Source organism: Simochromis diagramma, unplaced genomic scaffold (assembly GCF_900408965.1).
Source record: "Simochromis diagramma unplaced genomic scaffold, fSimDia1.1 OVJJ01000669.1, whole genome shotgun sequence".
Taxonomy (NCBI): domain Eukaryota; kingdom Metazoa; phylum Chordata; class Actinopteri; order Cichliformes; family Cichlidae; genus Simochromis; species Simochromis diagramma.
The window spans coordinates 5,122,054-5,140,861 of NW_024387458.1; the positions used below are offsets into that span (position 1 = coordinate 5,122,054).

The window sequence follows — 18,808 nt, forward strand, 5'->3', positions numbered from 1 at the left end:
AACTCATGTTAATGTCATGAATGAAGGTTTACTCCCCCTAACTCAATGTGCTGCCTCAGCCAGTCTTTCACAACCAACCCATTCATAAAACTGCAGGGCTGAAGCCTGTGTATAAAAAAACAAAACGTATACCAGCCCAAGTGTGTTTATGTACATGCGTGAGTAAGTGGAGGAGAAGCTGTCAAAAGAAATCATATGTTCACATTAGAGAAATCAAGTGTTTTACTCATAAACAAAACAAAATGCCGCAACAAACACAGTCATTGAGGAAGGCTCGCCTCCCCCAGAGCGAGAAGGCGAGCGGTATCTGTGCATGTCTGGCAGGCACCTGGCTGTTTTTGCACACTTTGTTGCATAGCAGCTGTATTTTGGAAAGTGGAGAACACAGAGCTGCATGTTTCTCTTTTGGGGAAAGAGGGAGCAGGGAAAGGGGGTGGGGATGGGTTCGATTCACCCATCGCCCCACGCTCCAAATAGGGCCTGATTGGGCCAGTTCGGATCCAGAAAAACAACTGAAACAAGAGGAACGCTGTGAATTCATGACAAAGCAGAACACAGGGAGCCAGAGAGCCACGCTGCTGGGAGGATTTAGTTAGAGCTGGGTTACTGGAACCTTTTCTTCTTTTTTCTACCTTCTTTCCTTTCTTTAGAAAGAGAATCAGCAACTTTTAGTAACAGTTTAAATAGTTATATTTTTAGGCAAACGTGTCAAATCTATTCTGATTCTGTCAAAGACTGATCAAAAAGGCAGTAAGATGGAGTCAGTCTATTCGTTCTATTACTAGACAGACCCTCTAATCTGAAACAAAATTCAGAAATTCCTCCAATCAACTACAGTCAACCATTGCAAAGAGATGGGTGGCAGACGAGCTGTGCTCAGTGCCACAAACTGACTGGGATTGATTGCAATGCATCATTAGAGGCTGGGCTACCTTAACAGGTGGTGAGAGGTACCTTTAGCCACCATCCTCTTCTGCTCAAGATTTAGTGCCAACTAGCATATAAATACGTCTAGAATTTAATGCACAGATTTGCAGGTGTCTGTGCAATGCATGGATACAGTCTACAGATGCGGTGTGCTAACCAAGCTTCCTCAGCTCTTCCAGATAACCCAACACTCCACCTGCTTGCCAAAATAAAGCCTCTCCTTGCTTCCAAACACCAAGATAGCCACAATGCTAAAACTGAGGCTTCAGAATAAGAGTTCGCAAAACAAACAGGTGCCACTGCGGTGGCTACGTCTATGTTTTATACACAGTTTGTGATTATATCTTGCATAACTTCAGCCTTTTAATGTCGGTCAGACAAAACAAGCAATCTGACAATGATGCCTTTGGGCTTTTCAGACACCTTTTGACACTTTCTGGACAGTGTATAGAAACGGATCATGCAGCCCCTATTTCATAGCATGGTGTGCTACAATTAAAGAAAAGGTTGCAAAGAATAAAATGGAAAAACAGCTGCATGTAGACAATGTGTAAGGACCCCAGAAGGACGAAAGGTAGAAATTATTTTGACAAAGTTGATTTTCAGTTTTATGTGTTCATCTCTTTTTCTTTTCTTCCCCCTTTGCCCTCAGAAACTCTCGCTCTTTGTCATTTTGCTTTCTCTCCCTTGGTAAACTTACTCGCCGAGAAGAACTGTAACAGCATTCTATAGCCACAACTTCCTATATAATTACTGCAAGGCACAAAACTAAACAATCGTCCCACACAACTCTTAAAATCACTGGATTAGTTCACATCTTGGAACACTCAGTGTGTGCATGAATGTGTGTGTTTGGAGAGAAAGACAGAGAGAGGTAGAGAGAAAAGGGAAAGGGGAGTCCAGATTTTTAAATTTGACTTAGTTTGTACAGACACAGGAAGGGAGGGAGGAGTTTGGAGTATCTACTTGAAGAGCAGGGGGGGGCGTCAGAAAGGCGGGGGGGTCTGTAGTACTGTAGGGCTTTTTTATGAATGAAGACTGAAGGAGAGGACTGAGAGAGGGAGAAAGCGCAAGAGAGAGAGAGAGAAAGAGGGGGGAGGGAGAGGCACACTTCCTTTTACGCACACAGGGAAGAAAATTTATGAATGGGTCACATCTCTCGAGCTGCTCCAAGTGTAAACAACATACTTGAACAAAGAACAAGCTCTCAGTGCAGGCAAAGCCTCGGCAAAGCCTCCGACTGTGGCCTTTTAGTGCGAAACTAGTGACGCGTCTAAACTATTTTAATTACGCTTGTGCACTGTAAATTTGACTGACACCTCCATGTGTTTCTCCCCCGAAGGCAGTAAACAGACAAAGTAATCTGTCTGACAGTAGCGTCAGCCTAACCCTTGAAGGTGCTGTCACCACAGAAAAACAAGCATTAATCCTCACGGGCAATCACATGAAGTCGATGGAAAAAAATAGGGTGCACTGTTATCGCCAATGGCTCAATTACCTTTAAGCACACACAGGCAGGTCAGCAAGTACATAAAAGTTGCATGTTTGCATAACCTTCCCTCAGTGGCGGCCTGCAGACAGAGCATGCTTGTTAGCTGTGAACTGAGGGAGAATGGACCAGATGAGATAGATTTACCAGATGTGCAGGTATTGCACAATCCCTGCTTTGCCCCCCTCCTCTTCTCTAATCTAGCATTCCAACATGTTCCAATGTTTTTGCCTCTCTTTTGCCATTTCACTCGCTCCACATTTCCCCCCTTCGTCAGCACCACACCCATGCAGGTAACAACTTGACTCGGTAAACAACAATGTTTAATTTTTTACTAGGATGCTTATTCAGTGGAGGCCTCAATTATATTCTGGTCACCTGGGATTAAGGCTTTCCTTTATGTTTTTTTTTTTTTTTCAATGTTTTTGAGTTTCCAAAACAGGTGAGTCACCTCTTTCTTTTTTAAACACTTGCTGAGAACGCCTTTTCAGTTCAGCATGGGAACAGAACAAGCGCAAATATTTAAAGTCGCTTGTCAGCTTCAGTTTTCCACCAGTCAGAGCTGAATAGAGATGCTCTAAGTGGACTCAGCGGCTATTGACCGTGATCAGCAGGGACACTGTCTGTCAACGCAGGAGTGTCTCTGCTGCGTATAAGTGAGCTGCCTGTCAAATTGAAGCCCCGCTGACCCTGCAAATCATACCCAGGTCAACCCTTAGTGGAGGCCTGACAGCTGATTGGCTGACAGTCCAGGGGGTTAAGTAGACATGACCTCTGTGTGGCCCGGGGATCATCCGCACATCCTCCTCCGCATTGTCGGCCGACACGGTGACAATATTGCGCAGGGCATGTGTCACCGAGGGGCTGAACAGTGGTGACACGGAGCTGGTTAAATCACATGATGTTTGCACACAAAAGTCACATGGAGGAAGCGCCTTTGACCGGGAACCAAAGCTGCCAGTTTTACTTAGGGGGTGGGATTAATTCTAGAAGTTCCCTTTAAGATTCCTTTAAGATTCCAGCCATTTCGGTGTCATTGCTTAAGACGGAGAAGCCTTCAATGTGCTGAATGGGGCCGAAAAAAAACAAAAAACTGTTTGTAGAGCAACACGTACTCCCACCCATATCCTGAATCGCCATTGTTAAAACACACAACAAGAAAGGGAAACTCATTCAAATAGGCGCTCAGTTGTGCAGCCCAGGAATTTGCTTTTCTATTTTACACCTTCCGATATGGACAAAAGGCCATCTTTGTACCTGGGCCCTGAATAATTTTTTTACTGGTTTCCTGGGCCGTCTCCATTCAACTTTTCAAAGGCATGCAAATGGATGGCGGCAGCACATAATGCCGGGATCCAAACTCACTCCATGTTGACTGGGTCATTAGCCCCTCTGTTTCTGCATAGCTTTGCCTCCCAAAGAGATTACTGTAACATCAGCGAGTTACAGTATCCCCACGTAAGCCTCTGGTGGCTTCACAGCCCAAATCTGACCGCTGCTTTCATCCCGTCTTTCTCGTAACATGCAAAATTCAACAGGAATTATATGAACAGGCTAAATGCCAAAGCAGAAAGATGGGGTTAGACGGGCATGTACAGCACTGTGTGTTACATGACTCAATACTGATTGAATTAGAAATTTTGTGACAAAGTGTGGTCAAAAGGCCAGAGTTTTGTTTTCTATGAAACTGACACAGAGCGCATTTCCAGACATTCGTTTAAAGGACAAAAACTGAATGTACTCACAGTTCTCAGAATGGAAATCAGGAACAAATTGCTCATCGCTGTCAGGAACCTGAGCTGAAAGTAAGAAGAAACAGATTGTGTTTTAGACAAGAATCTAATATTTCTCTACCTTTCTTTCATCTCTGATGGTGTAACTTTCTTCTCTTCTTTGAAATCTGAGTCGTGCTCATTCAGGTGACCTTCATGATTTGTGTGTGTAGCATGCCAGCAGTTTACTCATCGATAAATCAATAAAACAACAACATGGATACACTGTAGATGTTAACCTGCCAAACTGGTTTTGTGTAGCATTTGTAGCAGTCACACCAAGTCGGAGAAAATACAAATTTTTCTTTGCCCTTGCTTTAAGACTATTATATAGAGGAAATAAAGTCCTTCAGCCCCCCACTCCCCCACCCAGCCTGCCCGCTTCGATTTCACAATGTTTTTGTCTATAAGTGAAAGTTCCCTCCGCCTCTTTAAAAACACTCGTCTCAAACCCGTCACTAACAGGCAGGTGTTATCTAGTTTCTACTCGAAATCCCAACAGACAATACAAGCCGCTCTGGCCAAACCAGTGAAGAGATCTGTCACATGGTGTGACAAACCAGCTCTTTTCTTTTTGGATTTGTTTCCAAAGAGTTGGGGACTTTTGTCTAACAATCTAAAAGCAGTCTGGATTTCATCTTCTGCAGAGAAGGCGACTGGCTTAAAATAGAAGTAGAGAGAAAACAAGGAAACTAAAAGCAAAAAGAAGAAGTGGAAGAGCGAAACAAGAGCAAGTGAAGATTACGTGAATAGTTCCCCACAAAATCAAGTCTAGATATTTTTCTTTTTGCTTGTAGGGTTATCAAGGATCTAGATTGTTTTGGTGTGCCATATTGGCTGTATTCTCTTGAATATAATAGAGCTACCGGTACATTGACCGACCGCTTTATTAAGTGTACCTTGCTAGCACTGGGTTGGAGCCCATTTTGCTTTCAGGACTGCATTCTTCATGGCATAAATTCAACAAGGCGATGGAAACATTCCTCAGAGACTTTGGTCCATATGACGTGATACTGAAACAATGCTCAGTCGGTAATAAAGCAGGATGCAACCACGCTTTCGTGATGTTTACACCAAGTTCTGACCTCACCATCTAAATGTCACAGCAGAAACTCGTACCTGATGATGTTTGTACAATTTTCTGTTGTCCGATTTTTTCGAGCTATTGCAAATTGTAGCCTCGGTTTCCTGTTTCTAGCTGACAGGACTGACTCCTGGTGTGGTCTTCTACTTGAAAGTTTCGCATCTTGTGCGTTAAGATATGCTCTTTTGCATGCCTGGTTATTTGAGTTACCGTTGCCTTCCTCAAAACAATCTCATCCCTTTAACATCAAAAAGGAATTTTTGCCCAGAGAACAGCCGCTCGTTGGTTATTTTTGCTTTTTGCACCGTTCACTGTAAACCCTTGAAAAGGTTGTGTGCAAAAATTCCAGTAGACCAGCAGTTATACTTAAAGTGGCCGGTGAGTAATTAAAATAAAAATGAATCGGCAAGCATAAATCCCCAAATTCCAGCCAAGTTTCAGTCCCATTAAAAGCTACATGATGTGATTTAAATCCCCCAAATATTGTGTAGATTGATAAAAGGCATTAGAGACAATGGATATGTGACTTTAGTAAAGTGCCCTCCATATGTGAGAGTGAATACTATTTAATGCGAGTAATATATTAACCCTAAATCATATTCAGTTACCTTTCAGTGATAGAAAAGTTTGCATCTAAGAAACAAAATACACCCAACTTACACTGATTTGTAAAAATAGACGAGTCAATACGGTGATATGTGATATCTCCATCTGATCTGTAATGACTTGCAGTGGTGTACATTTTCAGTGGGCCTGATTAGGCACTCTCTCATAATGAATCTCATCTAGGATCTAACTGAATAAGCAGAGCCAGCGACGCCAAGCCCAGGTGCAGCAGAGCTAGACAGACGCTATTGTGCTACTCTTTCCAAACCCCATTCACAATTATCCTTTTGGAGCTTTGGACTTTGAGTCACACAAACGCAGTTGAAAAGCCTAAATCGTTGGACTGCCAACACCCTACTAAGGGTGAAGAGGTCAGATACACGCACTGGCATTTCTTTTGCCAACCCTCGAGTTAATGACCTAACCCTAATCGTAGCGCAGAGCCAGAGCTCGCAACCTTTTTAATCTGGCAATGCTCCAGCTACACAAGAGTGTAGACTTTAAGTGTTTCCATTGCTTGGGACTCAAACTTACGTCATGGTACAACCTAACTGGTAAGGAAAATTTGATGGGTATCATTAAATATCATGAACCCAATCAGGGGTGTAATGAGCTACAAAAAACACACTGTGGGTACTTAAGCATCATTTACCCACTAAAAAGAGGAAAAGTATCTACTTTTTAGATAAAGAGCAACTTTTTTTTAACCTTACAAAAAGACATTTGCAGATGGCACTGCAACTCTGCAACAGGACTTTTGATTGTAACCTCACCCAAGAACCACAATCTGACCCAGCGTTCGACCTCAGTGGCCTCATCGCTCGCTCTCTCACTTCATCAGTGGAGACAACAAAACTCAGACAGCGAGCGAGCAGCAGAGGCAGAGGACAAAAAGAGGAAATAAGAAATTCAAATCCACTTTCTTGTTGTCACACTCCTCCTTCCTGTGCAGAGGAAACCGGATGACTCCGTTTTGGAGCATGTTCTGATAAATGACATCGATTTCTTATATAACGCCGCATCCTGTGGTTTACTATACCATAATAATATTACCCCCTTTTAACTTTTCAGTCTTTTGCCCTCAGGGGGGAGGAATAAAGCTGCCGTATGAGACAGAGCAGGGGCCAATATTTAGTTCTGCACATCCAACAATCAATCATTTCCACTAGTTTCAACATGTCCAAAGCGGAACATGCTGGACCTCGTAGAAACGCGGGAGAGGGAAAACAAATGATGAGCATCAGGCATCATCCTGTGTGTTTGTGTGTGCGCGTTTGTGTCTGCACACTTTCCTGTGTGCGTATGAGCGCTTGCACGTGTATCTGATTTGTTTCCAGGAACACCTCATCAGGGACTTTGAGATGCAAGTCAGCACAAGAAGGAAAGTGTGTTTATTCGGGCACAGACGCATGTTCTCCTCGATGCTTCCAGGCACCTTGAATGACTTCCCCCCCCCCTTCTTCTCACAGTGGGAGATCCTGGGAGGAGCTAAACAGCTACAGACATACAAACCTAAAGGCCCAGAAATCAGACAAGATGTGACAAGCTCCTGAACTCTTGCCATTCAGCGCTTCACCCTTTTTGTCTCACTCCTGCTTCCGCTCTCCTTTGGTAGAAAAAAAAAAATCCCTCCAGCAAACCAGCTTTTACAACCTCGGTGGATCCCTCACAACTGCAATCACTCATGATAAGGTCTTTAATTAATGCAACAGGAAAGGAGAGGTCTTAGCTGAAAGCTGAAAACAAGCCCCATACTTAGGGTTAAATAACACTTTGATAAAGTTACACTTACACACTTCGTTTGGTCTTTCCCCCACCCCCTCCTTCACTCTCCGTGACTCAACAATAAGCTGCCAAACAATGTTTTAAATTCCTTTAAACGCCTGGTTTATCTAATTATAGAAAGGGCCTAATTTTCACTTTAAATGTTGCTTTCTGTGGTGTTTAGCCATGCAGACCGTTTTAGGTTTTATTGTTCCAGGATCTCTAGAGAAAACTCTACAAGTGACTTAAATGTCTGAAAAACTGAGATTGAAACAGTCAAACGTCCATTATCAGATTTCAAAGGGACCGTTTCTTTGGTAGGAAGTTGCTATGCAAACTAAAAAGGCCCCGTGAATTAGTCAGCGTAACCACAACACTGTATCTGGGAAGCAACATTTCAAGACTGTGAGCGCCACAAACTAAACTTAATTTAGCTTCTATGTAGTAAAGTTGTTGGCAAAGATATCTAAATGGCTTAACACCACTGGAGGTAAGTGGAGAAGGTGCATTTAAGTGTGGCCTTTAATAGCCAAATGTGTGAATACAAACAGGGCCTCAGCTTTGAAGTGACTTTCATTATTGCACTTTATTGGTTTGGGGTCTTGTCTTTTTGTTAAAGCGAGACGCTGGTGTGAAGAGAAATTGCAGGTATTTGACGCCGCATGTGAAAAGGTGTGGAAGCTAACGTGGAAACGACATTGTTTGCTGTAAACAGTAGCTGGCTCAGAAGCAGGATCTATTTAAATATCCGTCTGCTGTTTGGGCAGACACAAGCGCTTCCACAAGGTCTCAGATCAAAGTTGCTTCACCTCCCTTATTCTCCTATGTACTACAGATGACTCAGAATGGGTCCCATTTGACTGTTAAAAGTAATCCAACGATCCTTAATCAAGTCAAAAGACACACATTGATCACATTCAGGTTCCACCAAAAATATGTTTACAAGAGATTTTACATTTTTTTGGGGGGAACATGGAAGGAAAAAAAAAAAAAAAAGACTCTTTTCATCCTACTAAATGAGTTAACTGGTCGACCAAAATGTTAACAGATGCTGATTAAACATGGGCTTAGACTAGATTAGCCAACTAGAGAACAATATTTTTTAAAGCATTTTTTTGTGACTAAGAAACATGACAGACTGCACGCTACTCCCCGATCACTCTTTCACTGCATGCACAGTGTCGTTAAGAAGGAGTTGCTAGCTACCACTTTCCATGAAATGATGACTAAAATATAATTTTGGCTGCCTTATTTGACTGAGCTACACCAGCAGTTTTATTCATATCCCCCTTTGCTTTGGCTTATTTTACAGTTGTACATGACTAAGTAATATTTTTTAAAAACAAAACAAAAACAAAAAATGTAAAACAACTACCACTTTACGTGCATCGGGAAACACAACGGAGATGAAAATATCCCCTAGTAGGGCATTTTGTCGTGTGGCTTAGGTTGAGTCCATAGTGTCAAAATGAGCTGGCTAATTGATCTACATAGCAACAGGAAGGTTTGTTGCTCTTTGAGAAAAGTGATTAACTTCTTTATAGGTTAATGTATCAAAGCTTTCTATTGGCCCAAAGATGACGTGAGAGGACGTGATGGACACTATATCTATCCATCTATCTATAGGCATACATGTTTTAATGATACATCATGAGTTTTCCATTGATGGCAAACTAAATTAACAGGAGCTGATCCTAAAGTGTGGCACAAACTGTCTTTATTTGTATATTCCATTTTCATTCATTGGCTTTTAAACCTGACTGATATCCATTTTTTTTAAATGTTATTTTAATGCATTTTTACTTATATAGCACCTTAGTAAATCCCTGTTTTTTAAATGTACTCATAAATAAATTGACCCTTTGGCTTTAGCCCTCAAACCTTTGAGAACCATAGTTTAGAAAGAAACCAAAGACACTAAAAAACACTGCTCGGAGCAATAATTTGTGCACGACTTTCCCCAAAATTCAAAGCACAGCGCATGAAACAATCTTGAGCCTATGAACACATTAATATTTTTCAATTCCCAAATTTAACTGAGGAATATAACGCATCTCCAACTTCAAGGAAAAGTACCCTCTCACTGCATATTAGACCACCCTTAGTTTTGTGCATATGCAAGCTGCATATGCAGCAGACAAACATTAAAAAAAAAAGCGTCCAAGTTTAATCGTCTGCACATTCATTCTGCATGGTGAAGTTCAAACATTCAAGTAAGCAAACAGAGTAGAAAATGACCTTAAGCAGCATTTATCAGGTTGTTCTGGCTCACATTGGAGTGAATGGCATATTTTATTAATCTTCCCCATCAAAGCAACTGACACAACAAAATTCACACCCAGTGATGATCTTCTCAATTTACTTGCAGCTTTTCTGCAAATTTAAACTCACTGTCCTGCCACTGCTGTGCTCCAGGTTACCACTAAAAAAAAAAAATAACCCACTCAGTGACTCACTGGTTGTGTTGTTTTCCCCCTCTTGACATACAGTATAATTACTCCATTGCAGCTCACGTCATCAGTGCACTTATTAAGTCTACTAGCTGACAATCACCTCTGACTGGGCCTCATTTCATCGCTATGTGCCTTTGAGTGACACAAGCCAAACAGCCTGTTTGTTTGCATTGGCCCCTAACTCGCACGCATACTACATGCCAACATGGCCAAAATAGGGTATGCTCAAAGCTAATAATGTCCCGTCTGTGTTCACTTTTTGGAGGTGGGGGGGATTCTGAGCATTTTATGAGCATGTGTGTTGAGTCAGAAAAATCGAGATCCTGTATGGCAGCAAAACTAACCCGATTAGCTTTGTCATAAAGTTTGAAAGCAGTTCAATAAAAGTGCAAAATGTTGTGGCATAAGCACAAAAAACAGGGAGCCATGCATATCTGTAGTAGTCTCAGAATGTTTCAAGCAAATCTTAGTATCAAATAAAACGATTCTTTGTGGTTTCAGTGGTTACAGATCTGTCCAGACACATGTAGCATCAACCCCCACGGCTGTCAAAGTCACATCACAGAAATTATACATTAAGAGTCAGCCAAGTCTCACCTTCTGTGAGCCACGTCTCTTGGAGCTGGCTTAAATCCTGGAAGAGGTCTGAACAGAAAGACAGAAAAACAAAGAGTGAATATTCATCGACACACAGTAGCTATGACACAGACTGACTGACACCAACCATAGATCATGATGTATAACATGTAAAAAGACCAGAGGACAAAACTTCTACTCTTTCACTTTACCTTCAGATTCCTGAGGGGGCAATTCTGTGTCCATGTATTTCCTTTTCGCTGCCATCAACAGTCTATTTAGGGGCCCATTTCCTTGCGACTTCTGCAAAAGCCATAGAGGTTAAGAGAGGAAAAGAAGTGAGAAATGGACTCCCAACAGGGCATTTTAAGCACATCAGTGTCAAAGCAGTTAACAGCTCTTTACTATGGCCAGAAAAAATGGCATGAAGTGATGCAAAAGCTACCACTTGGACTGATGATGATGATAATAATAATGATAACAGTGTCATGGATTACAAATGAGATCCTACTGCAGTTGGTGAGCGTCAAGCTCCACTGAAAACAACTGATTTCCCAGTTGTGGAGGCAATCTTGGAAAAACAAACGCGCCGTATGCGTCTGAACGACGTGACCATTTGGCACACATTGACACGTTCTCCAAACAAACTCGTTCACGTAAGAAACCCCGCGGACAAACATTAAATGCGCCACATTATATCCTTTACTTTGAGTGGGGTTTTTTTTTCATAGTTTTAAGCGGCTTGACAAACAGTTTCCTATCGCGCGCACGCACACACAGCTGCTCCAGCCAAAACTCGTGCAGACGCGACGCCGAGAGAAATGTAAAAAACAAAAACAAAACCCGGTAGCAGAAACGTAAAAAACCAGGCAAAAGAGAAGTGGAGAGTTAATCCGAATATACGTACATTTGCTAAAGTGTAAGGCACTTGCTGGTCCAGATATCCATCCATCTTATAATCCATCCGTTAACCGTTTGTGGTCATTTAGGCTGAGTTGAGTGAGATCCACGCAGCCTGCAGAGAGAGGAGGGAGCGCTGCTTGTGAATGGAGCTGCGTGGAGGCTGCATGCATAATGAGCTCCATTCACAAAAAATGCCAAGGGGAAGCGATGGCGAGTGATTACCCAGCGGGCTGCGGCCCTCTTTACAAATCTTCTTTTTGCGTTTGTGTGTGTCTGTGTGAGTGTGACAGACAGCTCGACAGATTGCAAGTTTCAGGTAAAGTTAAAAACAACAACAAAAAAAAAAAAAACCCCGAGCAACCACCTATTTACTTGTATTTGCAGAAGGATGCAGATTTGTTAGTTAATGTGCGCAAAAAAGTTCCCTTTTCTGGTTCAAAAACACTTCGGATGTTTAGAAAAGTGCACAACATATAAGATGTGTGTATTTGAGACATTTCGTGGGCTTTTTGCCACGTCTGCCCAGATTGCCAGGCTCCACTTTTTTTTTTTTGTAAGAAACTGCGAGGGGAAAACAGATGTTGGATTTTTTGTGAGCGTGTGTTGTCGAGAGGCAACAACTAAACTAAACCCGATTTGATTGACGCACGCTCTTAGATAAAGTTTATACCGAAGTGTGGTGACTTTGAACGCCAGCTGTGCTGTCACTTCTCCAGCATAGATGATTTGGGGGTAATATGGAGACGTGCTTTTCTGGCTCGGTCCAGAGAGACTCGTGATTGGTGGATTTCCTCTTCAAGAGCTCGAATTTCTTGCCTTTGTCCGGATGAATACACTGGCTTATGAATGAAGTCTCGGTCCCCTCTATTAGCCAATCAGAGGCCTGGTAGTCAGGATCCTAGCAACCGTAGGTGGAGTTTGGGTCTTAGCAGCCAATCATATCTCGGCAGGCTGTTAGCTTTTATACTGGATTTTCCAGTTGTTTTTCATTCACAAAAAAGAGAGAGGAAAAAAAAAAACCCGTCCATTCATAAAAACCTGCCCTGGCACGAAAGTCCTGACATGTTTTTCTTTTCTGCCCAGACAAACTCAAAGAACCTCATGTTGTTTACCTCATTTCATGTCTCTCCCCCATATTTATAACAAGAGATCACAGCCAGGCCAGGAAAAAGTGGAACTAGCCCTGCAGGAGTTACATAGATCAAAATAAGCTTTAAAAAAGTGACGCAAATGAATTCAGGATTAAGGATTCTTACGTTTTTGTGGTTTTAACTCTACGCCACATGATAACCACAGGATTTAAAGCTCTTCGAGGCTGAGAGAATGGGGAAGTGCTCACTGCTTATGAAACTATTTTGCCAAATTAAAGCCACAGAAACAGTTTGAAAAAACAGAGAGAGGCCAGTCAAGAGACAGGAAATCAAGTCCTAAAGGGATTTGCGTTTAGTTTCAGCGGTGAACGAGATTCAGAGATACAGCAATGAGCCTTATAAGAGCATGTGCACCCTCCTCGTCCTCATTTCTCCTCTGTTGATATTCAGTCTCCATAACAAGGGATACTGTACAGGTTATTTCCTGCTTAATGATATTTAGATGCACATTTAGATGTACACAACAGGCTATAAATATTGCATCAGCTCTGCTCTGTACTGCTACAGTAGCACTGAGCAGTTTCACCACAGAACAGGAACACAGACTCGAGGAAATTAGAAAAGATTCTGATAATTTAATTGAATTTAAGCCGCTCAGTGCTCTTCTATAAGATGGTACAGTGGGTCTCAAGTGAGGGTTTGATGCCCCTCAAAATGCTGGAAGATGAAAGTAAATAAAGTGGTGAAAAAACACCCCCATCAAGTTACACAATTTTGTTTTTCTTTTGCGTAAGACGCAGCATACCTTTGCAATCTTTGTTGGATCTCAAACTGCATAAACTAGGGGAGGTTGATACTCTGCATCCATTATGGATTTGCCTATAAAAGCACGCAGCTTCAGGGATGTTTTACGTGTTGTTTTGATGGATTTTCAACGTTGTGTGTCAGTGTATGACCTTAAATAGGTCAAAAGACTACAGCTTAGACAGGCGTAGGCTCTCATTAGTCATTTGTCCGTGGTGTATATCGTCAAATAAAGCATAAAAAGCAAAAATGAATTGTGATAACACACAGTGCGAGTTATGAAAATGGGTGTGCCGTTTATCCATAAATACAAGTCATTTCAACATATCAGGCCATTTGGGTCAATATGTACCAACAGTTATATGCACTGCAGCTAAATACTCAACCAAGATTTATGATTCCAAACAAATTCTGTCATTTGTTTCATATACCTCTACTGGGTACTCCACGTTTTGACGTATCCAGTAAAATATCTCAAGAAGTTCTATACGTTAAGTTGTGGGCTAAAGAGGATGGATCTGTCTGACATTGTTATCCTCTTAACTTTCCTCTAGCACCACTTCAAGGGTGGCTTTTGTGGTTTCTGATAACGTGTACTAATCACTTGTTCACTAGAATATTTGGTACACTGGTGTTCACTTAGCTAACCTTATCTCTTTAGACAATCCTACTTGTGTCTAGTGTCAGTCAGAACGCTAATATGCAAAACACTGAGGGTAAACTTGTGGTATACAAATGTCATTGTATTTGTCAAGTTCACAGGATAAAGAACCCAAATGCAGAGGGCTATACTGCAAATGATGTTCAACATAGCCAGGGTTTCTTTGCCTTCACTAGCTCAACAAAACATGAAACTCCAGTTGGCAATAATGGGTATCATGGTGATGATTGTTAGCTCTCTATTTCTTAAGCAGGGCTTTCTGCTTCAGGGTCCGTATGCACTTACATAAAAATGGCCGTCATATGACTCTTCTGCACAAAATGATCCCAATGAGTGCCACCTACTCCGATCAGTGGTCGATGATGAAAAATCTATAAAGAACATAAAATGCAACCATTTTACAAACACTATGAGAAGAATCCTGAGAACTTGCACCTATAAAACAACGACAATGCACTGAAAACATGCTGTGAATATAACAGTCAGTGTCAGTTGATTTTGAACCTGACTATAACTTGCTTGCTGACCAGGTTAAGTACTCAGTAGTTTATCACGGTGATGTAGCCAGGTAGAAGGTCAGCCACTTTTGTGACAACAAAGCTCTGACTTCCATCTTGATATAGCTTGCTAAACCATGAATCTTGCACCTGTGGTCACAAGGTCAGGTAGATGTAACTGAAAATGAAGCAAACTTTTTATTCAGGTTGATCTAGAGTCCAAAGCGGGTGCACAGGTACACACCTAATAAATATGGCCCTGTGTGTGTGTGTGTGTGTGTGTGTGTTACTGTTGTTTTTTAATTTCCAAACTTTATAATAAATGGATATTTTTCACAGGCTGTCCTCATTTATATTACCTGCATAAAGCAAAAATGTAAGAAGATCTTGTAGCGAGTTAAGATTTGCATGTTATAATCCAACTTCTGCACATCTGGCATTACATTGTTGTCCAGGCACCTACTGTAAAAACCTTCAAATTCTCAGTACACCACCCTTCTCCAGATACAAAAATTTAAGGGAACCGTCTGGACTATTTATACTCATGGAGTAATTGGGGAAGTGGAGACAGCTGGGGCAAAGGGGACACAGGTGAAGGCAATAAAGACAACCATGGGTAAGGCAGTCAAACTCAGATTTAGATACAAGAGACTAACTGATAAAGTAAAATAGGAAATAACTAGAGGTTTAAACTAAGAAAACTCACTGAACGAAGGATGCTGGGGAGACAAAAACATTATACCAAAATATAAGGAACAAATCTCAAATGACAAGCTTCATAAACACTAAACTAGAAAAATAGGAAAAAATACAGAAACAAACTGGAATTGACTCGATACAACTACTAATCAAAAACCTGGAGCTTCTCAATAGCAAAGAAGGTCAAAATGAAAATGCTTAAAAATGAGAAAAACCCATAGACTCTAACATTACCTATATTTTAAAACATCTAAAATCTTTTGATTTAATTGTTCATGTCAGTATTAAAAGCAATGTTTGAAACGCACACACAAAAAAAAAAACCCCAGCAACAACAACAGAAAAAGCAAAAACAGGCCGAAAACGTATGAGTCAAACCCAACATAGAAAGCTCACCAGTGTTCCCCAGAGAAGTCACAACCTAAAAAGCCCGGGCTTTACATAACCAGCTCTTTTCCAGTGACCGGTTGGAAAAAAACAAAGATTTTTTTGCTGATGGTTGCACTACACTGCGCTTTATTAAAGCAACACTCAACATTATGGTGCCGTTACCACAGAGTATTGGCAAATACCTGCAAAAATAAGTCAGATGTGACAATCCACATGTGACCGGAAGACATGTGAAAATTCCCCCTTTTCCCTGTGAAAAAGACGATCTTTGTGTTTGTAAATGATCTCTTTCTTTATGCAAAATGAACTTTTCAGATGTGAAAAACGACGCTGTTATTTCAAAATCCTCACATGGAAACCCCCTCTCTCTTTGGCTTACTGTTACTTTTCACCCACGAGTCAACATTTTTACATCTAAAGTGGGAACTGTCACATGTGCTTCCAGACAATGCACCATGGAAAAAAAAAAAGTTGACTTTGGAGATGTGGCACGTGCTCGGAAAGCACACATGTTTTTAATTCGACTTCCTCAAATTGGATAAAAGAGGAGAAAGGAGCAGAAACAGCGCGTTAAGTACCTACACAGTGATACACCTACATTTAGCGTTGTGCTGATACAGTTCTGTTGCTACAGCTTATGCAAGATTTACAACTTCTTTAGGTCCTTTAGGATGAATGGAGAAGTGAAGCACATGGGCAGTGGCTATAGATCACCTCCCATCTATTTCATTTACAGAACACACATACACACGCATAGTGCTGAAAAGCATTGTGAAATCTATTGTAATAGTCATCCACCCTTCAGTCTAATATAGCTTTGTCAGCAGAGAGATAAGTACTAACAGAGACAGAGGGGAGACATTTTAAGTTCAGTGCGGTGCTGCAGAGTGGACTCAAAGTGCTTATTGATCAAAGCTGGCTGTGCTTGATGGATGGATGAAATGTTATTATAGCTTTAGCTGTTGCCGCTATGGGGAGAGAAGAAGTGAGGTGTGTTGAAATGGAGGAAAAATGGGCAGAAATTTTTCCAAAAGAGTGAAATGCTTTCAATAAAGAACGAAATCAAAGCATAAATGCATGACGGGAATGACAAACTGATGCAGAGGGAGACGAGGGGGCAGAAGGCGTCTGTGGGGGGGATGGGTGTGTGTGGAAGGGCCGTCGACAACACCTCTCTGTCTTTCCTCTCTCCTCCCTCGCTCCTGATAAGGCTGATGGTGACTGATAAACATAAAATGAACTCTGATAAAACAAGGGCAACATCACCTGAGGATTTACTGGAATCACGATGCATAATCAAAACAATCACACCCATACTACAGAGTTTCCCTCACCAACTCTTATGCATGTATTAATGTATTAAAATGATGTTGCTTTCAGGCATTTTAACCTAATCGTATTTTTTTAAACACAGGAAATCACAAAAGCAAAACCCCAGAATAACAACTTTACAGAGCAAGTTTGAGTGTTTGTTGTATTTGAGCTTTATCAGCACGTGAAGATTTCTTGTCATGTTGTCGTGCAAATTTTAGATTATTTCTGAAAAATGTAAAGACTTTTGGTCGATGTCAGCATAAATGCACCACGTGCAGGTATAAGCGTTCAACATTTATTTCTGTTTTTTTAAAATGGACACACACTCACTGCCAGTTTTTGAGGTGCATGTGTTCAACTGCAAGTATCTAATCAGCCAGTCACACAGCAGCAGCTCTGTGTTTTTGTGCATGTAAACATGGTCAAAACAACCTGCTCAAGTTCAAACCTGAATATAGGGTTGAGGAAGAAAGGTGACTTAGGTGACTTTGAACATGGCATGGTTGTTGGTGCCAGATGGGCAGCTGTGAGCATTTCAGAAACTGATGATCTACTTTGATTTTCAGACACAACAATCTCCTGAGTTTAGAGAGAAGGTCAAAAAAAAAAAAGAGAGAACATATCCAAAAAGTTATCTGGGAGAAAATGCATCGTTGATGTCAGAGGTCAAAGAGGTCAATGGCCAGACTCATTTGAGCTGACAGTAACTCAAATAACCACTGGTTCCCACCAAGAGAAGAGCTTCTAACATGTCAAACCTTTAAGCAGATGGGCTGTAATAGCAGAAGACCACACTGGGTGCCCTAGCTATTAGCAGGAAAGCGAGGCAGTTTACACAGGCTCACCAAAATTGGACAATTGAAGATTGGAAAAATGTTGCTTGGTCTGATGAGTCTTTATTTCTGTTGCAACATTCAGATCGCAGGGTCAGAATCTGCTTTGAGTGACAGAAATATGGATCCATTCTGCCTCGTATCAGTGGTTCAGGCTGTGGTGGTATAATAGTGTGGGAAACTTCACACATTTTAGGCTCATTAGAACCAGTTGAGCATCATTCATATGTGAGAGCCTACCTGAGTATTATTGCTGACGTGTCCATCCCTTTATGACCACAGTGAGTGACCTTAGATGATATCAAACCGGTTTATTGAACATAACAATGAGTTTACTGTAGTTAAATGGCATCCACAGTCACAGACCTCGATCCAATAGAGCACCTTTGGGATGTGTTTGAACATGAGATTCACACCATGAATGAGCAGCCAACAAATCTGCAGCAACTGTCTAATGCAACTCTGATGCTATCATGTCAATATGAACCAAAATCTCTGAGGAACGTTTCCAGCACCTTGTTGAATCTATGCCAAAAAGAAGTGAGGCAATTCTGAAGTCCAACCTAGTAGAGTGGGTTTAACAGTTATGGGGTATATGTAGCATATTAGGGGAAGGTGAAAGGGTCGTTGTTGAAAGCCTGTGACTTAGTAGGAAAACATTAACTTGGGAATAAAAAACAAAAAACACAGATTTATTTATTCTGATATACCAGGATAGAATAATGTCTCTTCTTTTAAAATCAAAACATTTGCAATGAAATTTAAATACGGAGCACCTTTTTAGTTTAAAGCAGTTTGTTGGTGATATGGTATTTGTTGACTTGTCTTCTATGCTGTAAATGAAGATGAAGTGATTTAAATATTAACTCTACTTCCTAATGTTATGTGATGAGCCGCCACCCTGAGCACTTGCCAGCCATTAGTCATTCTCTGACAAAAACACTC

At 41.3% G+C, this 18,808-nt stretch overlaps 1 protein-coding gene across 6 annotated transcripts in view; it reads right to left on the reverse strand.

The window, feature by feature from the left end:
* Positions 1–15,114, reverse strand: part of etv4 (ETS variant transcription factor 4) — a 39,730-nt gene extending 24,616 nt beyond the window's left edge. Inside the window, exons 1-7 of one of the 6 annotated variants that reach the window (XM_040014007.1) lie at positions 14,987–15,103; positions 14,658–14,777; positions 14,416–14,501; positions 11,579–11,686; positions 10,884–10,974; positions 10,693–10,740; positions 4,162–4,215 (exon numbers count right to left, since the gene is read on the reverse strand). In XM_040014007.1, the coding sequence (XP_039869941.1) occupies positions 4,162–4,215; positions 10,693–10,740; positions 10,884–10,974; positions 11,579–11,635 (250 nt within the window). In that variant the 5' untranslated portion in view covers positions 11,636–11,686; positions 14,416–14,501; positions 14,658–14,777; positions 14,987–15,103. Of the gene's footprint in view, positions 1–4,161; positions 4,216–10,692; positions 10,741–10,883; positions 10,975–11,182; positions 11,475–11,578; positions 11,770–14,415; positions 14,502–14,657; positions 14,778–14,986 lie in introns of those variants that run through there. The other 5 variants (XM_040014010.1, XM_040014006.1, XM_040014009.1 and 2 more) reach the window with 5 other exon arrangements.
* Between the last annotated feature and the right edge of the window lie 3,694 nt (positions 15,115–18,808).